Source organism: Canis lupus, chromosome X, assembly GCF_011100685.1.
Source record: "Canis lupus familiaris isolate Mischka breed German Shepherd chromosome X, alternate assembly UU_Cfam_GSD_1.0, whole genome shotgun sequence".
Classification (NCBI taxonomy): domain Eukaryota; kingdom Metazoa; phylum Chordata; class Mammalia; order Carnivora; family Canidae; genus Canis; species Canis lupus.
Window position 1 is genome coordinate 96486221 of NC_049260.1, and position 14790 is coordinate 96501010.

The 14790-nt window shown below is 45.1% G+C and overlaps 1 protein-coding gene across 2 annotated transcripts; it reads left to right on the forward strand.

Annotated features, from left to right (window-relative positions):
* Positions 1-488: 488 nt before the first annotated feature.
* Positions 489-14780, forward strand: TEX13D (TEX13 family member D). Of its 2 annotated transcripts, XR_005386431.1 has the most exons (7): positions 489-2752; positions 3109-3320; positions 5656-7205; positions 8890-9031; positions 10366-10515; positions 12057-12295; positions 13544-14780. XR_005386431.1 is itself a non-coding variant. In XM_038588256.1 (2 exons), exon 1 carries the CDS (start codon positions 703-705, stop codon positions 2740-2742), a length of 2040 nt encoding a protein of 679 aa, XP_038444184.1. In that variant the 5' UTR covers positions 489-702; the 3' UTR covers positions 2743-2752; positions 3109-3416. The 2 variants fall into 2 exon arrangements, 1 of the variants encoding a protein (XP_038444184.1); XM_038588256.1 differs by lacking the exons at positions 5656-7205; positions 8890-9031; positions 10366-10515; positions 12057-12295; positions 13544-14780 and having other exon boundaries at positions 3109-3416.
* The last annotated feature ends 10 nt before the right edge of the window (positions 14781-14790 follow it).

A 14790-nucleotide genomic window follows, 5' to 3' on the forward strand; every position in this document is an offset into this window, starting at 1 on the left:
ACATAGGCAGAGGGAGAAGCAGGCTCCATGTAGGGAGCCCAATGTGGGACTTGCTCTCGGGACCCCGGGGATCACGACCTGAGCCAAAGGTAGACCCTCAACCATTGAGCCACCCAGGTCCCCCTGGATTTTCTTAATGAAAGGGACTCCAAGATCATCTGTACAGGATGACAAGGTAAGTGTATAGACAGTGTGACTGAGTGTATTGAAGGGTTGAAGTTGTACCTAAGAGTTATGGGAGAGGGAACTGGGATAAGGATAGAACTGTGCCCATGTATGCAACTCTACCACCCAACTAGGAATTCATTTCACGATGCTGGGTATTGTCCTTTCGAAGTTCCTAGAAACAAATTCTTCTGGAAGCTCACGGCAGTGCCCACAGTGCAGCCATCCAGCCTGTTCGCTCTGTAGGGGGCGCCCTGCAGAGGGGAGTAAATCCCAGGAGGCCTTGCGTGGTGACTCAGAGGTTGTCTCTGTGACGTCTACCACCGTTGCCTGGTAGGGGTTGGTGTGGTGAGGGCGTGTGCTTTACTCTTTGTGAGGAAAGCAAGGTCGTCAGCGGAAAGAGGCCCAAAGGGAGGCCAGGACTGGGAAAGGACTTCAGTAGGGCTGAGTGTGGAGGTGAAGGGCGGACCCACCTTCACTGGCGGCGGCAGGGGCGGCGGAGTCCGTGAGGCGGGGGTCAGCTAGGCCGCGGCGGCCATGGCAGTGGACTTCGGGGACCACGCCAGCGGGTTCCGTCACGCCGAGGTGGTCAGGTTCATCAACAACGAAGTCCTCCTGAACGGCGGCGGCCCGGAGTTCTACGCGGCCTTGCGCTCACGGCCGTGGAGTGAGGTGGAGGACCGGCTTCGGGGGGTCCTGGCCGACCCGCGGGTGCCGCGCGCCCACCAGAGAGCCTGCGCCTGGAGCGCGCTGGCCTTGGGCGTGCGCGGGGCCGCAAGGCAGCGGGAGCAGCAGGGGCGCCGGATCCGGAGGCTGCAGGAACAGATGGAGGAGCGGGAGACCGCCGCCTGGGCCCTGGCCTCCGAGCTACAGCGGATGCGTGAGGCTCGAGAGGACGTGGCCACACAGTTGCGCTTCACACGCATCACCCTGCAGCAGGCGCTCATGGAGTGTGATGTGCTTCGCGGGCGGCTGCTCCAGGCGGAGAGGTCGGCCCAGTGCATCCCACTGGCCCATGAAATAGTAACTGGACCTCAAGCCGAGCAGCTTGGTGCTATGGCATGGCCCCTGAATGCAGAGCCACAGAGAGATATGGTTGCCATGGGATTGCCTGGGAGGCGATATTTTGAGGCCCAGGTACCAGCCCCAGCTGTTCTCTACATGCCAGGACCCCCAAGTCCCTGGGCTCAGACCATACAAACCCCTCTGCCAATGCTGGTGCCATACCCAATCCCATTCCATGCACCACTCCCAATGGGGGTCCCTTTCTTGCCACCTCTGCCATCAGCATTAGCCATGGATGCAGAAGCTACAGTAGTCCCACTTCAGTTGCCTCCTCTGGGGATCTACCCACCTGTTCCGTGTGCTACAGTGGGTTTCCAGGAAGAAGTGGCCCCGCTGTGGAACCAAAGAAGTTACAGCCAGGAGGGAGGTCCTCCGATCCTCCAGAGTACAGTCTCCCTGGGGAACATCGGAAACCTTAGCCAGGAAGGTCTAGAGAGGCCTCAGGGGATGGTTCCCCTTGGGGATAGCTGGACCCACAGCCATGAAGGAGATCCACAGAGGCACCAGGGGGAGGTACCACTCAGAGATAGCTGGACCCAGAGTCAGGAAGAAGGTCAAGAGAATCCCCAGTGGGTCGTCCCCCTTGGGGATAGCTGGAACCTCGACCAAGATGAAGGTTCAGAGAGATCCCAGGAGGTGGTTACCCTTGGTCCCACCCTGGAAGAAGATCAGGAGAGTCCCCAGGAGATGGTACACCTAGGGGCCAGTGGGAGTCACAGGCAGGAAGAAAGTCCAAAAAGACCTCAAGGTATGGCCCCCCTTGATGCCAGCAGGAGCAACAGCCAGGAAAAAGATCCAGAGAGGGCCCAGGAAATGGTACCCCTGGGGGCCAGTGGGGGCCCCAGGCAGAAAGAAAGTCGAAAAAGATCCCAAAGGATGGCCCCCCTCGATGCCAGCAAGAGAAACAGCCAGGGAGAAGATCTAGAGGGGCTCAAGGAAATGGTACCCCTGGCGGCCAGTGGGAGCCCCAGCAAAGGAGGTCCAGGAACACCCCAAGGCATGGCTCCTTTAGGGGACAACAGTAGCCAAAGCCAGGAGGAAGATCTGGAGAGGCCCCAGGGGACAGGTCCCCTGGGGGACAGCAGAAGTGAGAGCCAAGTAAAAGGTCAAAAGAGGCCCCAGGTGATGCCCCTCCTGGAGTTTGGCAGGAGCCACAGCCAGGAAGAAGGTCTACAGAAGCCCCAGAGGATGCTCTCCCTGGCATTTGGCAGGAGCCACAGCCAAGAAGGTCCAAAGAGGTCCCAGGCGACTCCCATGTGGGACAGCAGGAGCCAAAGTATGAGGGAAAATCCAAAGAAAAACCAGCCTCAGGGGCAGAAGGCCAAGCAACCAAAAGGAAAAAAAGCATTGGATTTCCAGCACCAGAAGCCTGCCTCAGGATGCAGTCCAGTGAATTGGGACTGCCCATGGTGTAAAGCCGTGAATTTTCCATGGCGCAAGGCCTGCTATAAATGCAAGAAAGTCTGTGAGGCAGGTGGGAGTGGAGGCCTGGACCCAGGACAGACTCACTGATTTCAAGAAGGTAAGAAGGAAAACACTCCAAGGAAAAACCAATTTCCCAAGACCCTTTTCTGATAAAAAAGTAACTTCCTTACTTCACAGAAAATTTGAAAACCAAAATTATTGTAGATAAAATTAACTAAAACAATCTATTATTCCATTACTGAAACTAACAACTTTTTATCATATGTAAATATACTCTTTTCTGTTCCTTTATTAACCTCCTTTTCCTGAAAATGCCATGTCTTTGGCTGGGAATAACCATGTTTTTCATGTTATAACTATATTGAATTTTAGGAGCACTACTCTTCCTTCAAAATGCTATTGTTTCTTTAGTAAACTACGATGTTCATGTTTGCTTCTTGTTTTTGTTTCAAGTTTATAGGTGAGGGCCGGTTTTTATATCTCTGAGCCCCACAGAACTTGCTGTTTGTTTATTGCTGAAGAAGCTGAACTCGTCCCATTAGAAGATCTCCCAAGAGTCCAAAGAAATCACACCTTGATTCCAGCTGACCCACACCTCATGGAGACCACCCCCCGCCACTGGCTGGAGCTGAGAAGAGTGAGAGGAAGGCGGGGAAGAGGAGATGGTATTCATCAGTGGGGAAAGGAGAGCAAAACAATTTTGTTAGATAAAAAATAAATAAAAAAAATCAGAAAACAAACCAAAAAACCCAATTTTGTTAGGATATAGTTTCTCCATTGGGACAAGGGATTAATTTGGGAGAGCTGGAGAGGTGTTACAGTATTAAATTCTATAGATGATAACAAATTTGATGGGTTACATTTAATTCATTAAACAAATAGTTATTGCCTAGTGTGTGTTAGGAGCTAGCCTTATATGTTAATATCTGGTGCAGACATTATAACTTGATTTGGTGAGTTTGGTTAGATAACAGGGGAAAGCTTAATTTGGCATACATATTATATTAGGAGGACATTTTTGCCTGGCATATAGCATGATTTTCTGGTAAGCCCAATTGAAATAACGTCTAGATATTTTTGCAATTCCAAGAGCAACAACAGGGACTTTCATGAAAGGACTTGTGTCACTGAATTGCTCATCTCACTGTTCCCAAGTGGGACAAATGAGCAGTGGCAGAGATCAGGAAAGTGGCTTCATGAAAGTGCGGGCAGGACTTTTTCTGACACTCTAAGGATTTCCTCCTTTGAGAGGGACAGCTATCTTCCTGGTTGCCCAAAATACTGCTGGGTGACTTAAAGAAAGATCATGCTTGAGGGAGTGTTGGCTATATACTTGAACCCTTAGCTTCGGGCCACTACCATCCCAAGCTGCTTTCCAGGCAAGAGTGGATGAAGAACAAAATGCATTCCAAGAGCAGACATGCTATGGGTAGTATTTCCCTTGGGAAGACTGATAAGATAAAGAAAAAAGAACCAGACTTCTCTTCCACTTGGTGTGTTCTCTGCAGGCTCTCCACTCCCCCCAAGGCAGGAGGAGTCCAGGGGGTGGAAAGTTAGATGGTCTCCAGCCTGAACGAAAGTTGTTCTTGAGTTCCCCCGTGAAATCCCAGCTCACCGAGCTCAGCATCGGTCACAGGTTCCTGATTCTAATAATAAAGGGTGTGCACTTGCCTGCTGTGTCTTCTGTGAGGTGTGCATCTCGGGGCAGGTTTGCTCCGAGGCGGTTTAAACCCACACCTTCCCACCATCTCTCTCTCTCTCTCTCTTTTTTTTAAAGATTTTTTATTTATTTAAATACACAGGAGAGAGAGAGCGAGAGAGAGAGGCAGAGACACAGGCAGAGGGAGAAGCAGGCTCCATGCAGGGAGCCCGACGCGGGACTCGATCCCGGGTCTCCAGGGTCACACCCCAGGCCAAAGGCGGCGCTAAACCGCTCAGCCCCCCTGGGCTGCCCATCCTTCCCAGCATCCCACCGAAGTGAAGGAAAGTTCTCTCATTCACTATTCGAGGGCCTCTCCTCTTCCAGCGAGCTCCCCAAGAAGGGCAGGGGGAGGAGCTTCTATGGAATCTTCGGCCCATTGTGATTGTCCCTGCGCCCCTCAATGTCCACACTGTCCCTGCTGCTCCTGGGCCCGCGGGGCACGAGAGGTGGGGGGAGGGGGCTTCTGTCTAGGCTGGGAGCCCGACCGCCCGGTGTCCAGCCCCGCTCTGTGCACCAAGAAGCCATTTCCCAGAGGCCCTGTCTCCCAGAGGTCCAGTGAGCAGGAATGTCCCTCCGGCGTTTCTGCCCCGCAATGCACGCTCCCCTCCTTCCTATACAGAACCGCATCACGGGGCTCAGGATTCTGGAAAACAGCCAGGTTTATTATTTATTTTAATTTTTTTTAATAGCAACTGTTTTTCCTTCCTGCGGGCAGTTGCTATGTATTTTTTAAAAGATTTTATTTTTTTATTCATGAGAGAGAGAGAGGCAGAGACATAGGCAGGGGTAGAAGCAGGCTCCCTGTGGGAAGCCGGATGCGGGACTCGATCCTGGACCCCAGGATCACGCCCTGGGCCGAAGGGAGGCACTCAAGTGCTGAGCCACCCAGGCGTCCCACAACAACCAGATTTTTAAAAATATTTTATTTATTTATTAATGACAGACACAGAGAAAGAGGCAGAGACATAGGCAGAGGGAGAGGCAGAGGGCAGCCGTCAGTCCAGGGCATGATCCATGGCCTGGGATCAAGTCCCACATTGGGCTCCCTGCATGGAGCCTGCTTCTCCCTCTGCCTGTGTCTCTGCCTCTCTCTCTTGCTCTCTGTCTCTAATAATAAAAAAAAATCTTTAAAACCCTAAAAAAAAAAAGAAAGAAAGAAAAAGAGGAAGAGGCAGACATGGGACTCGATCTCGGGACCCCAGGATCACGCTCTGGACCAAAGGGAGGCACTCAACCCTGAGCCACCCAGGCAACAGCCAGGCTTAGATGTCCTGCTAATAAGACAAATGTTCCCCTAGGCAATGGCGGGTGGAGCCTGGCTGCCTGCTGTATGGGACAACAGATGGAGCAGAGAACTGACCCTGCCTCGCTGGCTTCCTCCCTCAGGCCTGGTAACCGGGAGGCCTTGCTTACCAGAAAGGAGCTCTGGGGAGGAAGAGGACCATCCGGGACATCAACCTAAAGCTAGGTTTTCTGGGCTAGGGGCTGGTTTTGTGATACTCTCATGTGTGCCAATAGCTCCCTGGAATTTTGGGAAGATGATGCAAAGATGGGACTCAGGAATTTTCCAGCATAATCCACTTTGATGTACTAGTGGGTCACTCTAGATCTCACTATGGTTGCTTTATTTATGGTTTCGAATGAACTCTGCTGTTTGTTGGCATGCCTTTAGGTCTGCATGACAGCAGACTCACCCTGTGCATAGCTTTTTATATAGTTTAATATTATTACAGTCTTTCTGGGTTGACTTTTTCTAAAACAACCTGGATCATTAAGGTGGTCAAATGACTACTTTTTTCTGAGCTGGGTACACACAAAAAATGGTAGCGGTTTTTGAGGCAAGAACTTGGCCTTTGGGGTTAGAAAGAGACCTGAGTTTAGATACTTGCTGTGCTAGTCACTAGCTATGTGGGCTTCAACAAGCAACTGAACTTCCCTGAGCCCCCAGCAAGTGGTAGTTCCTTTCCCTACCCTCAGGGTTCTGCTCTGGGTGCTGTGGTAATGAGAATAAGGTATTATTAATGATGGCAAGAGCTACCATTAAATGTTTACTATGTGCCAGTCACTCTAAGCACATTGCCCCTTTTGGTGACTGTAAGGTATGAATATAGGTATATTAATATACATTAATATATATTAATAGTTTTTTAAATATTCTATTCATTTATTCATGAGAGACACACACAGAGAGAAGCAGGGACACAGACAGAGGTAGAAGCAGGCTCCTAAGCGGGGAGCTGGATGTGGGACTGGATCCTGGATTTTGGATCCCAGGATCACAACCTGAGCTGAAGGCAGAGGCTCAACTGCTGAGCCACCCAGGTGCCCCTATATTAATAGTTATTCAAAGTGAGTATTATTACCGCCATTTTGGTAATGCAATACCCAAATTTGGGAATTGGTGAAGCCTGACTTCAAAATGAAATGTAGGGATGTCTGGGTAGCTCAGTGGTTTGAGCATCTGGCTTTGGCCCAGGGCATGATCCTGGAGTCCCAGGATCGAGTCCCACATCGGGCTCCCTGCATGGAGCCTGCTTCTCCCTCTGCCTATGTCTCTGCCTCTCTCTGTGTCTCTCATGAATAAATAAATAAAATCTAAAAAAAACAAAACAAAATGAAATTGTACAGGTTCTAATGTCTGTTCTCTTTCTGTTATATTACAGCACCTTAACCTTTAACCCCTACTGAGTGATACATTTGCATGTTAGCATAGATCATCAATGCCTAGAACCCAGTGACATGTTTGTAATGGAGAGACTTGGAAGCGCAGTGACAGCCCGGTGGTCATGGTGATGCTGCTCTTTTAGAATTTCTCAAGCTTTGTGACATATGAGCACCTTGGCTGCCAGTGAGTAGGACCACTTATTATCTCCAGACTGCAAAACAAAGAGGGGTGCTGGCGGTAATTTAGGCAGTGGAAGCGATTTGTATTTGATTCAGCAGACTGGCCTTATGAAAAGTTTATATATAGCTGAGTTCAATACTGTTAAGATAGAGCCCATCTTGACTGCTTATCTGAAGTCTGTCTGAATTACTCAGTTTTTGTTTTAAGTGCATAAGGTGCCAGCTGTAACAGCCTAATATATATGCATGCGTACTTTTCAGCAAGGAAGTAGGGCAAAAGGAGACTTCAAAAGCTTCAGATTTTGTTGCAAAATGGGGAATAGAATTGATGTTTTCTAAATCATGGTACTACATCTATGACAGAGTGGCAAAGAAATACATAATTTCTTTATCCTATGCTTTGTAAAGTCTCAACACCAAATAGTAGCAGATCCTTATTATGTGGTGCAAGCACTGTGCATAGTACCTGTGAGTGTTCTTCTCACTTCTAGCACATGATAGAGTGAGTGCATACACTGGAACTAAGCCTCACATAAACTTACGGATCCTGGCCTATGACCTTATGAGGTTGCTGTTGAACAGATTTTTCTCATTGATGGTGTTTGTTTTTTGGCACTTAAGACACGTGTTCGAGACCACAATGAAATAGGCATAAGAAGTGCTGCCACACGGGGTATCTGTACCCCCCGAGGGACCTGGTACAGCTCCTTGAGTACAACTTCCTATTCAGCTCACGCTGAAAGCACTCTATTCAGTGAGCCCAAGAATCCCTGCAGTAGGTCAGATCCTGGCCCATCTAGCTCAGCTTCTCTGGGGCATAAAACAGTTGTAAAAAGGATCATATTCTCCCTGGTGTTAATTTTATGAGTGAAGAAATGCCAGTAGGAATCCCTAGCTTCTCTTTGTTACTTCATAGATCAGGCAAAGAGCACACATCTAGAGAAGGTTCAGATGTGCCAGGCACTGTGTTTGACAACCTGGAAGTCATTAGTATTGCCCTCTGTAATTTCCTGTTCTGTTAGAAAAAATAAGACAAATATACACCAAGCAACAGTTATTACCTTTTCATCAATTATTCGACCATATTTTCTGGCCTGCAGATGTCAGTTTTCAAAAGATTCTGTGTATCAAACAGCATTATTTAATATATGACTATTTTCTCATTTAAAATTACAAAAGCATCTCTAAGGTTCCCTCACAAAAACTTGATATAATTCCAACTGAAAGCAATCATTTATCATTTCAGTTTAGGAGTTTTGTGGGGCTTCAGTGAATAGTATTACCACTATTATTATTATTACATGCAGCCTAATCACAGAATGAACCATTCTACTAGGCTCTTTGTAATACAGACAACACCTCAGAATCCATCATTACTATCTTCTCAAACTTCAATGAACTTTGGGAGCGCAAATTAGGAACAATTTTTGTAGAAAGCTGGTAGTTTTAATGCATGTTAAATACCAGTAAGTGTTAAAGGATTAAAAAAAATACAAGTTCAGTATGTACCATTTGGGATTGCAAAACTTCCATGGTAGCCAAATGGTTTCAAATTGTGCCCCCAAGTCAACAGAAAAAGTTACTGAGAAAGTTAACTTTGTTTTATTTTGAAATAATATGCAGTATTACAGCTTCACTTGTGACATTCTCCAACTCTTTTCTTTTTATGTTTATATCTACTATTTTAGGTTTGATTCTTCATTCTACACTACCTTACAAAAATAATTGTGCACAAGGCAGAAACCTGTGATTACTTTTGTGGTAGGCAGCATTTAACCTTACCCCAGTGTTTATAAAATGATGACAAAGAGCTCTCTGCGGGTTTCGTCTGTAAGTAAAAGTTTTAGGATATTTAACCTCATTTATTTTTTGCTTGATATATTTTTACTTTGATAATTTTGTGACCATATTGGTTTCAGGCAAGAAAAGGATTGAGCAAGTATTTAAAATTTTGTACCTTTATCGCTACAATTCCTGATATTGTCTAGACAGTGTTTGAAACTTCAGAACGTATATGACCTGCTTTGTAAAAGACTCATACTACTGAACTCCCCACTGATCCATGTTTCTAGCATTTTTTCATGAAATATTTATTACTGAGAAGGAAAAGAAAAACGATGCCAATGCCACATCTGTAACTACAAAATGCATTCAGAAATCCACCATTAGCTGTTTTGTTTCCTGGGTTATAATATTTCCTATGTATCTACAAAACTGCTCAGGGAAACATTTATATAGTCCATTTCATGCTGTTGCTTTGCCAAATTTTGGTGTTCTTGGTGTATAGATCAAAGTGGCCATCCATGTTTCAAAACATCAGAGGTTTCTTAAAACAATGTTCAGGCAAAAAAACAAACAAATAAACAAAAAAAGACAAAACAACCCTGTAGACAAAATAACCATCTCTTGGACTTTAATCTTTTAGTTTAAGCTCTGTATTTTTGAACTTCCAAGAAAGAGAACAGATTTTAGAAAGAAAGATGGAACCTCTTTTACAATGAAATGATATTTTCTTGCACGGCTATCATACCCTGAGTGCTCCTACCCAGGATGATGGAGGCAGAAAGAAGGTTCAGTCATGATTTCTGAGTTGATGAAATCAGAAGGGTGACGTGTTGTCAGGTGCCAAGGTGTGGGATGTGAAGAGTTGTTTCTATAAACCAAAATGAGGCAGACCACAGGATAGACGTTGATAAACAATGAATATGAAAGAAGGCAGTGTCAGAAATTATATACTCCTTGAAGTAAATAAGAAGCCACATTCTCTGCAGAGGGTTCCTTGATGAAGGGAAAGAGGACAGGGGGAACAAAGAATCTAACTAGCTCAGGTACTGTGTTAAGATCTGGATGTGTCAAGAGGATTACATCGTAGGTTCCAGTCACATCACATATGTTAATCCATTTTATCTTCGTGGAGAAAGATAAGTAAAAACTGGCCAAGAGTGGCCTTCATTTGGTTGAGTAAAAGGAGAAAGAGAAAAATTGGGCAGTAAGACCTCATATGTGCATCCAGGCCCGCCCAGCACAGAAGATGCTCAGGCCACTCGCTGTCCTATTACTTTTGTCTTTTTTAAAGTTTTAATTTTCATTCTAGCATAGTTAACATACAGTGCTATGTTAGTTTCAGGTGTACAATATAGTGATTCAGTGTTGTATTACTTTAGATGGATAAGCTGATGATCCAGATTCCGGACCTGTGAGCCTGAGTGAATAGACCTTGACTCTGTAGGAGCTTCTAAGAAGTACTAATCAATGAGGCCCAGGCTAAAATGGTAAATCTGATCTCACAAGGCATATAGAGACATGCTATACAGGTATGAGAACAGCTGACACTTGAGAACTGTAAGAATATTCTAGAAGTCAAAATTACAGTTGCTAGACAGGAGACTGAAGCCCAGCCAATTCAGTGCAGTGAACTCAGAATTAAGGTTGGGAGTCAGAAGAGGCTTTTGGTGAAATGCACAGGCTCAGAAGTCAGCAGCCTGTATTCAACTCCTGGGCGGCACACTGACCAGTTGTGCCACATTGAGCAGGCTACCTAGACTCTCTGGGTTTTGGCTTCCGCATTGGTAAAATGGAGGCAATAATTAATAATAATAATGATGAAAATAACAAATTTGCTTCATAGAATTGTTGATACAAATCAACGAGATAATACATGCATAATGCTTAGCAGGAATGCCTGGAATGAAATATGTGGTTAGCAAATCTTAGCTATTATTCCAGAACAAACTCTCAGAAACAGGCGAGAGTTTCAGCCCAAATGAGGAAGCACCTTCTAAGTCATGAAGGAGGGAAAACTAGGGGATCCCTGGGTGGCGCAGCGGTTTAGCGCCTGCCTTTGGCCCAGGGCACGATCCTGGAGACCTGGGATCGAATCCCACGTCAGGCTCCCGGTGCATGGAGCCTGCTTCTCCCTCTGCCTATGTCTCTGCCTCTCTCTCTCTCTCTGTGTGACTATCATAAATAAATAAAATTTAAAAAAAAAAAAAAAAAAAAAAAAAAAAAAAAAAAAAAAGGAGGGAAAACTAGGACAAGTACAAGGAACCATACAGAGCAGACAGAAAGATCAAGAACTTGCTATCTTGAGTATGTGGTGCAGATTTAGAATGCAAGCTGAGTTAGATGCCCCTCTACCGTTCCCCCAGAACCCCATCCTTTCCTGTCACAGCTCTTCTCTCTAACCTGAATATCTGCTACACTGTCTGTATTACAATAGATGCCCATGATGTTGGCCGAAAGACTAAACATATTTAAAATAGCCTTAAACACGCACAACCTTCTCGCTGACAAAATAAAAGGGCATTAGAAAAATTAGCCTCATAGATCAACCTGTATGTTATCAAAAAGAGGTGCTCTTTTCAAGACATTTTTTTTCTTTTTCTCGTTTTTGTAAAGGAAGTGAATTTTAGTAAGTGCCGAGAGAATGTGTAAACTCACCACAGGTGTCAAATCATAACACTGTCACAGGAGAATTCACACCTATAGATGAGCTAGTTGAAGAACAAAGTTAGTTTTGAAAGGTTAGGGAAAAAGATTTTGAAATGTCAGATCCACTCTATAAAACTGACCACCCTTGGCATCATCCTTTTAATCTACCTGAGTTGGAGAAAAGCCCAGGGCACTTGAAATGAAGACAATTAGCACCTCAGACAGGGCATCCACATGCAAAATTCTGTCACCTCTCAGAGACCTCAGGAGGTGACAAGTCTAGATAAGAAGACACTTTCAACCTGGACTGACAGTTTGTCAATGCTTTTATATTTGACTTAAATGGCATCTATATTTTAAAAGGTTGTAGTTTGCTTTAAACTGTGAAGCTCTCTTCCTCTACCTCATGATTTTTATTTTTTAGGTCGTTTAAAAAACAAGAACAAAAATCTTTCCTCTGTTGGGTGAGATCTGAGGAAACAGCTCTTGCTTCTTGCACACAAATGAGCTCAGTCCATTTCCCCTCTGTTTCTCTGGAAAGTACTCTTGGCTTTTGTTTAAAGCACAGTATGTTAAAGCTGGAAGTGGCCTTATGGGTCACCTGGTTCAAGTCAACTTGGCAGATGGAGAAAGTAAGGCTCAGAAAGAGAAAGTGATTTCATGGTAAGACATGGAGTATAATTTGACTCTCATAATTGCTGGATTAATCCTTTCCAATTTATCTTGCCATTCCAAAGGTGGGCCAGAGGCATGTACAACTCTGTGTGTGTGCGTGTGTGTGTATTTTTCTATTTTCTTTAGAGCACTAATTTCATTCATCCAATCACACAACAAATATATTCAAACATCTGAAATCTGCTGGATGGGGGCACCTGGCTGGCTCAGTCCATAGAGTGTGCCATTCTTGATCTTGGGATTGAGAATTTGAGCCCCATGTTGGCTGTAGAGTTAATAAAAAATCAAAAATAAAAACAAATGAAAAAATAAAATGAAAAATAAAATGTGCCATATGGAGGATACAGTGGTGGTAAATAAGGCACACAAAACCCTGCCATCATGGACTCTACGTTCTAGTGCAGGAGATAGGCAATAAGGGATTCATCAGATAACTCTGCTTCTAAGTGGATTTTACTTGTGTTGGGGGCCCATTCCTCCTAACTCTTTTTCTGCTGGTGCTTCCATTATGTCCACTGTTTTTCCCCTTTCCTCTCTTGTGTGTATGGCCAGAGAGAGAAGGGAGAGAGCCATTTCATTTTTTTAAATTTCTTTTTATTGGAGTTCAATTTGCCAACATATAGCATAACACCCAGTGCTCATCCCATCAAGTGCTCCCCTCAGTGCCCATCACCCAGTTACCCCAACCCCCCGCCCACCTCCCTTTCCACCACCCCTTGTTCGTTTCCCAGAGTAAGAGAGCCATTTCAAACCCTGTTTCTCTACCCTTCAAGTTCTGAATTTGCTAAAAAGTCAGGTTTAGTACTGGTGTTGCACTAGGGTGAAGATGTTGGTATTTTTCATCAACACTGCAATAGTGGGCCGGCCCAGATGTCAGCTTGCTTGTGAGATGACAATGATGTGCTAGATGTGAGAGTTGGACTATTACCTTATAATTTATCTGTTCTTTTTTTATACGAGTTTAGTTGTGCTGAACTCCCTTGTACCTGGCTGCTTTGACAGGTATGCTATTTTAGCAACACAAAACCAAACAGAACGAAAAGAAGAATGCATGGTACACTTTCGCTGTCAGATCCAGGTTGCTCTGTTCCTAAGTTTGGGAGTAATTTGTTCAGGGTTGTTCAGAGACAAAACAAAACAAAACAAACAAACAAACAAAAAAACCCAACAAAACCAATCAAAACTTAGGTTTCCTTTTTACCCATGTGACACAATGTTCTCACGTTCACCTTGCAGGTGGGCTGTTGTCCCTATGGACTGAAGGAGGAACTGGATCCCCTTCCCCATCTTCCTCTTTCATGTCTGAAATTCCACCATTGTGATGAACTTCTCGGGGCTAATCATCTGCCAGCTCAAAATATTGAGAGCTCAGGGCGGACTGACTTCTCAAGACCTTAACGTTGACATATGCGTTCACTTATTAGAACGATTTCTTCCTTGACCCAAAGCATGAAGGGTGAAAGGTGGACTTGGCCATAAACAAGTGAGGTAGAAAGATGATGAGACAATCCTGGCTCAATTCCCCAGAGCGACCCCCAAATATCATCTTGAATGCTGTTTTATTTTCTTTGTTTAGCCTTGGTGTTGTAAGAGGCTTATGTTTACACTTCATCTACTAAGGTTGATAGATTCTAGGGCTGGGCATGCTTCAATCAAGAAGGAGAGACATGGGGAGCCTGGTGGGCTCAGTCAGTAGAGCATGTGACTCTTGACCTCAGGTCATGAGTTTGAGCCCCACGTCGGGGGTAGAGTTTACTAAAAAAAAAAAGAAAAAAAGGTGAGTCACTACTAGCTGCCATGGAAATTTTAGAAGATTGTTCTCAACCCTAGTGTGTGGCAAACAAATATCTGGCTGTGGTGCAAGGTAGCTCTGTGCACCCGATCCATTAGTAGGGCATGTGATGATTTAGAAATTGTTCTCCCAGTCTTGAGCTCCCAGCCTCACCATGACTTCAAGGAACTAGGTGTTGAAGTTGTGGAAGAGATGCAACAGACACCTGGCTTCAGTTATTTAAATTTCAGTTTTACAAGTATTTTACATAATTGAAAAGAAAAATGTAGAAGACCATCCAGCTTCAAGCATTAAAGTCTTATTCCAGTGAAAAAGGGGGAAGTTTTGGGGAAATATTACTTAACAGCACATTTTAAAATGGAAGCAATGTTTTATTTCAGAGAAGAAAATAAAAATTGAAAGGCTTTAAAAAATTAATGATAGTTTAGCATCAACTGGAGGAAAAACACTCTATTAACGACAGAGGATAAAATTATTGACGCTTGTGATGTGATTTAAAGCAACTTTTATGCCCCAAATGCTGAAAGGTAGGTCCTGTACATCAAAGGGCATAAACAAGTCCACATAAAGACAAAGCACCGGGATCCCTGGGTGGTGCAGCGGTTTGGCGCCTGCCTTTGGCCCAGGGCGGGCGATCCGGGAGACCCTGGATCGAATCCCACATCGGGCTCCCGGTGCACGGAGCCTGCTT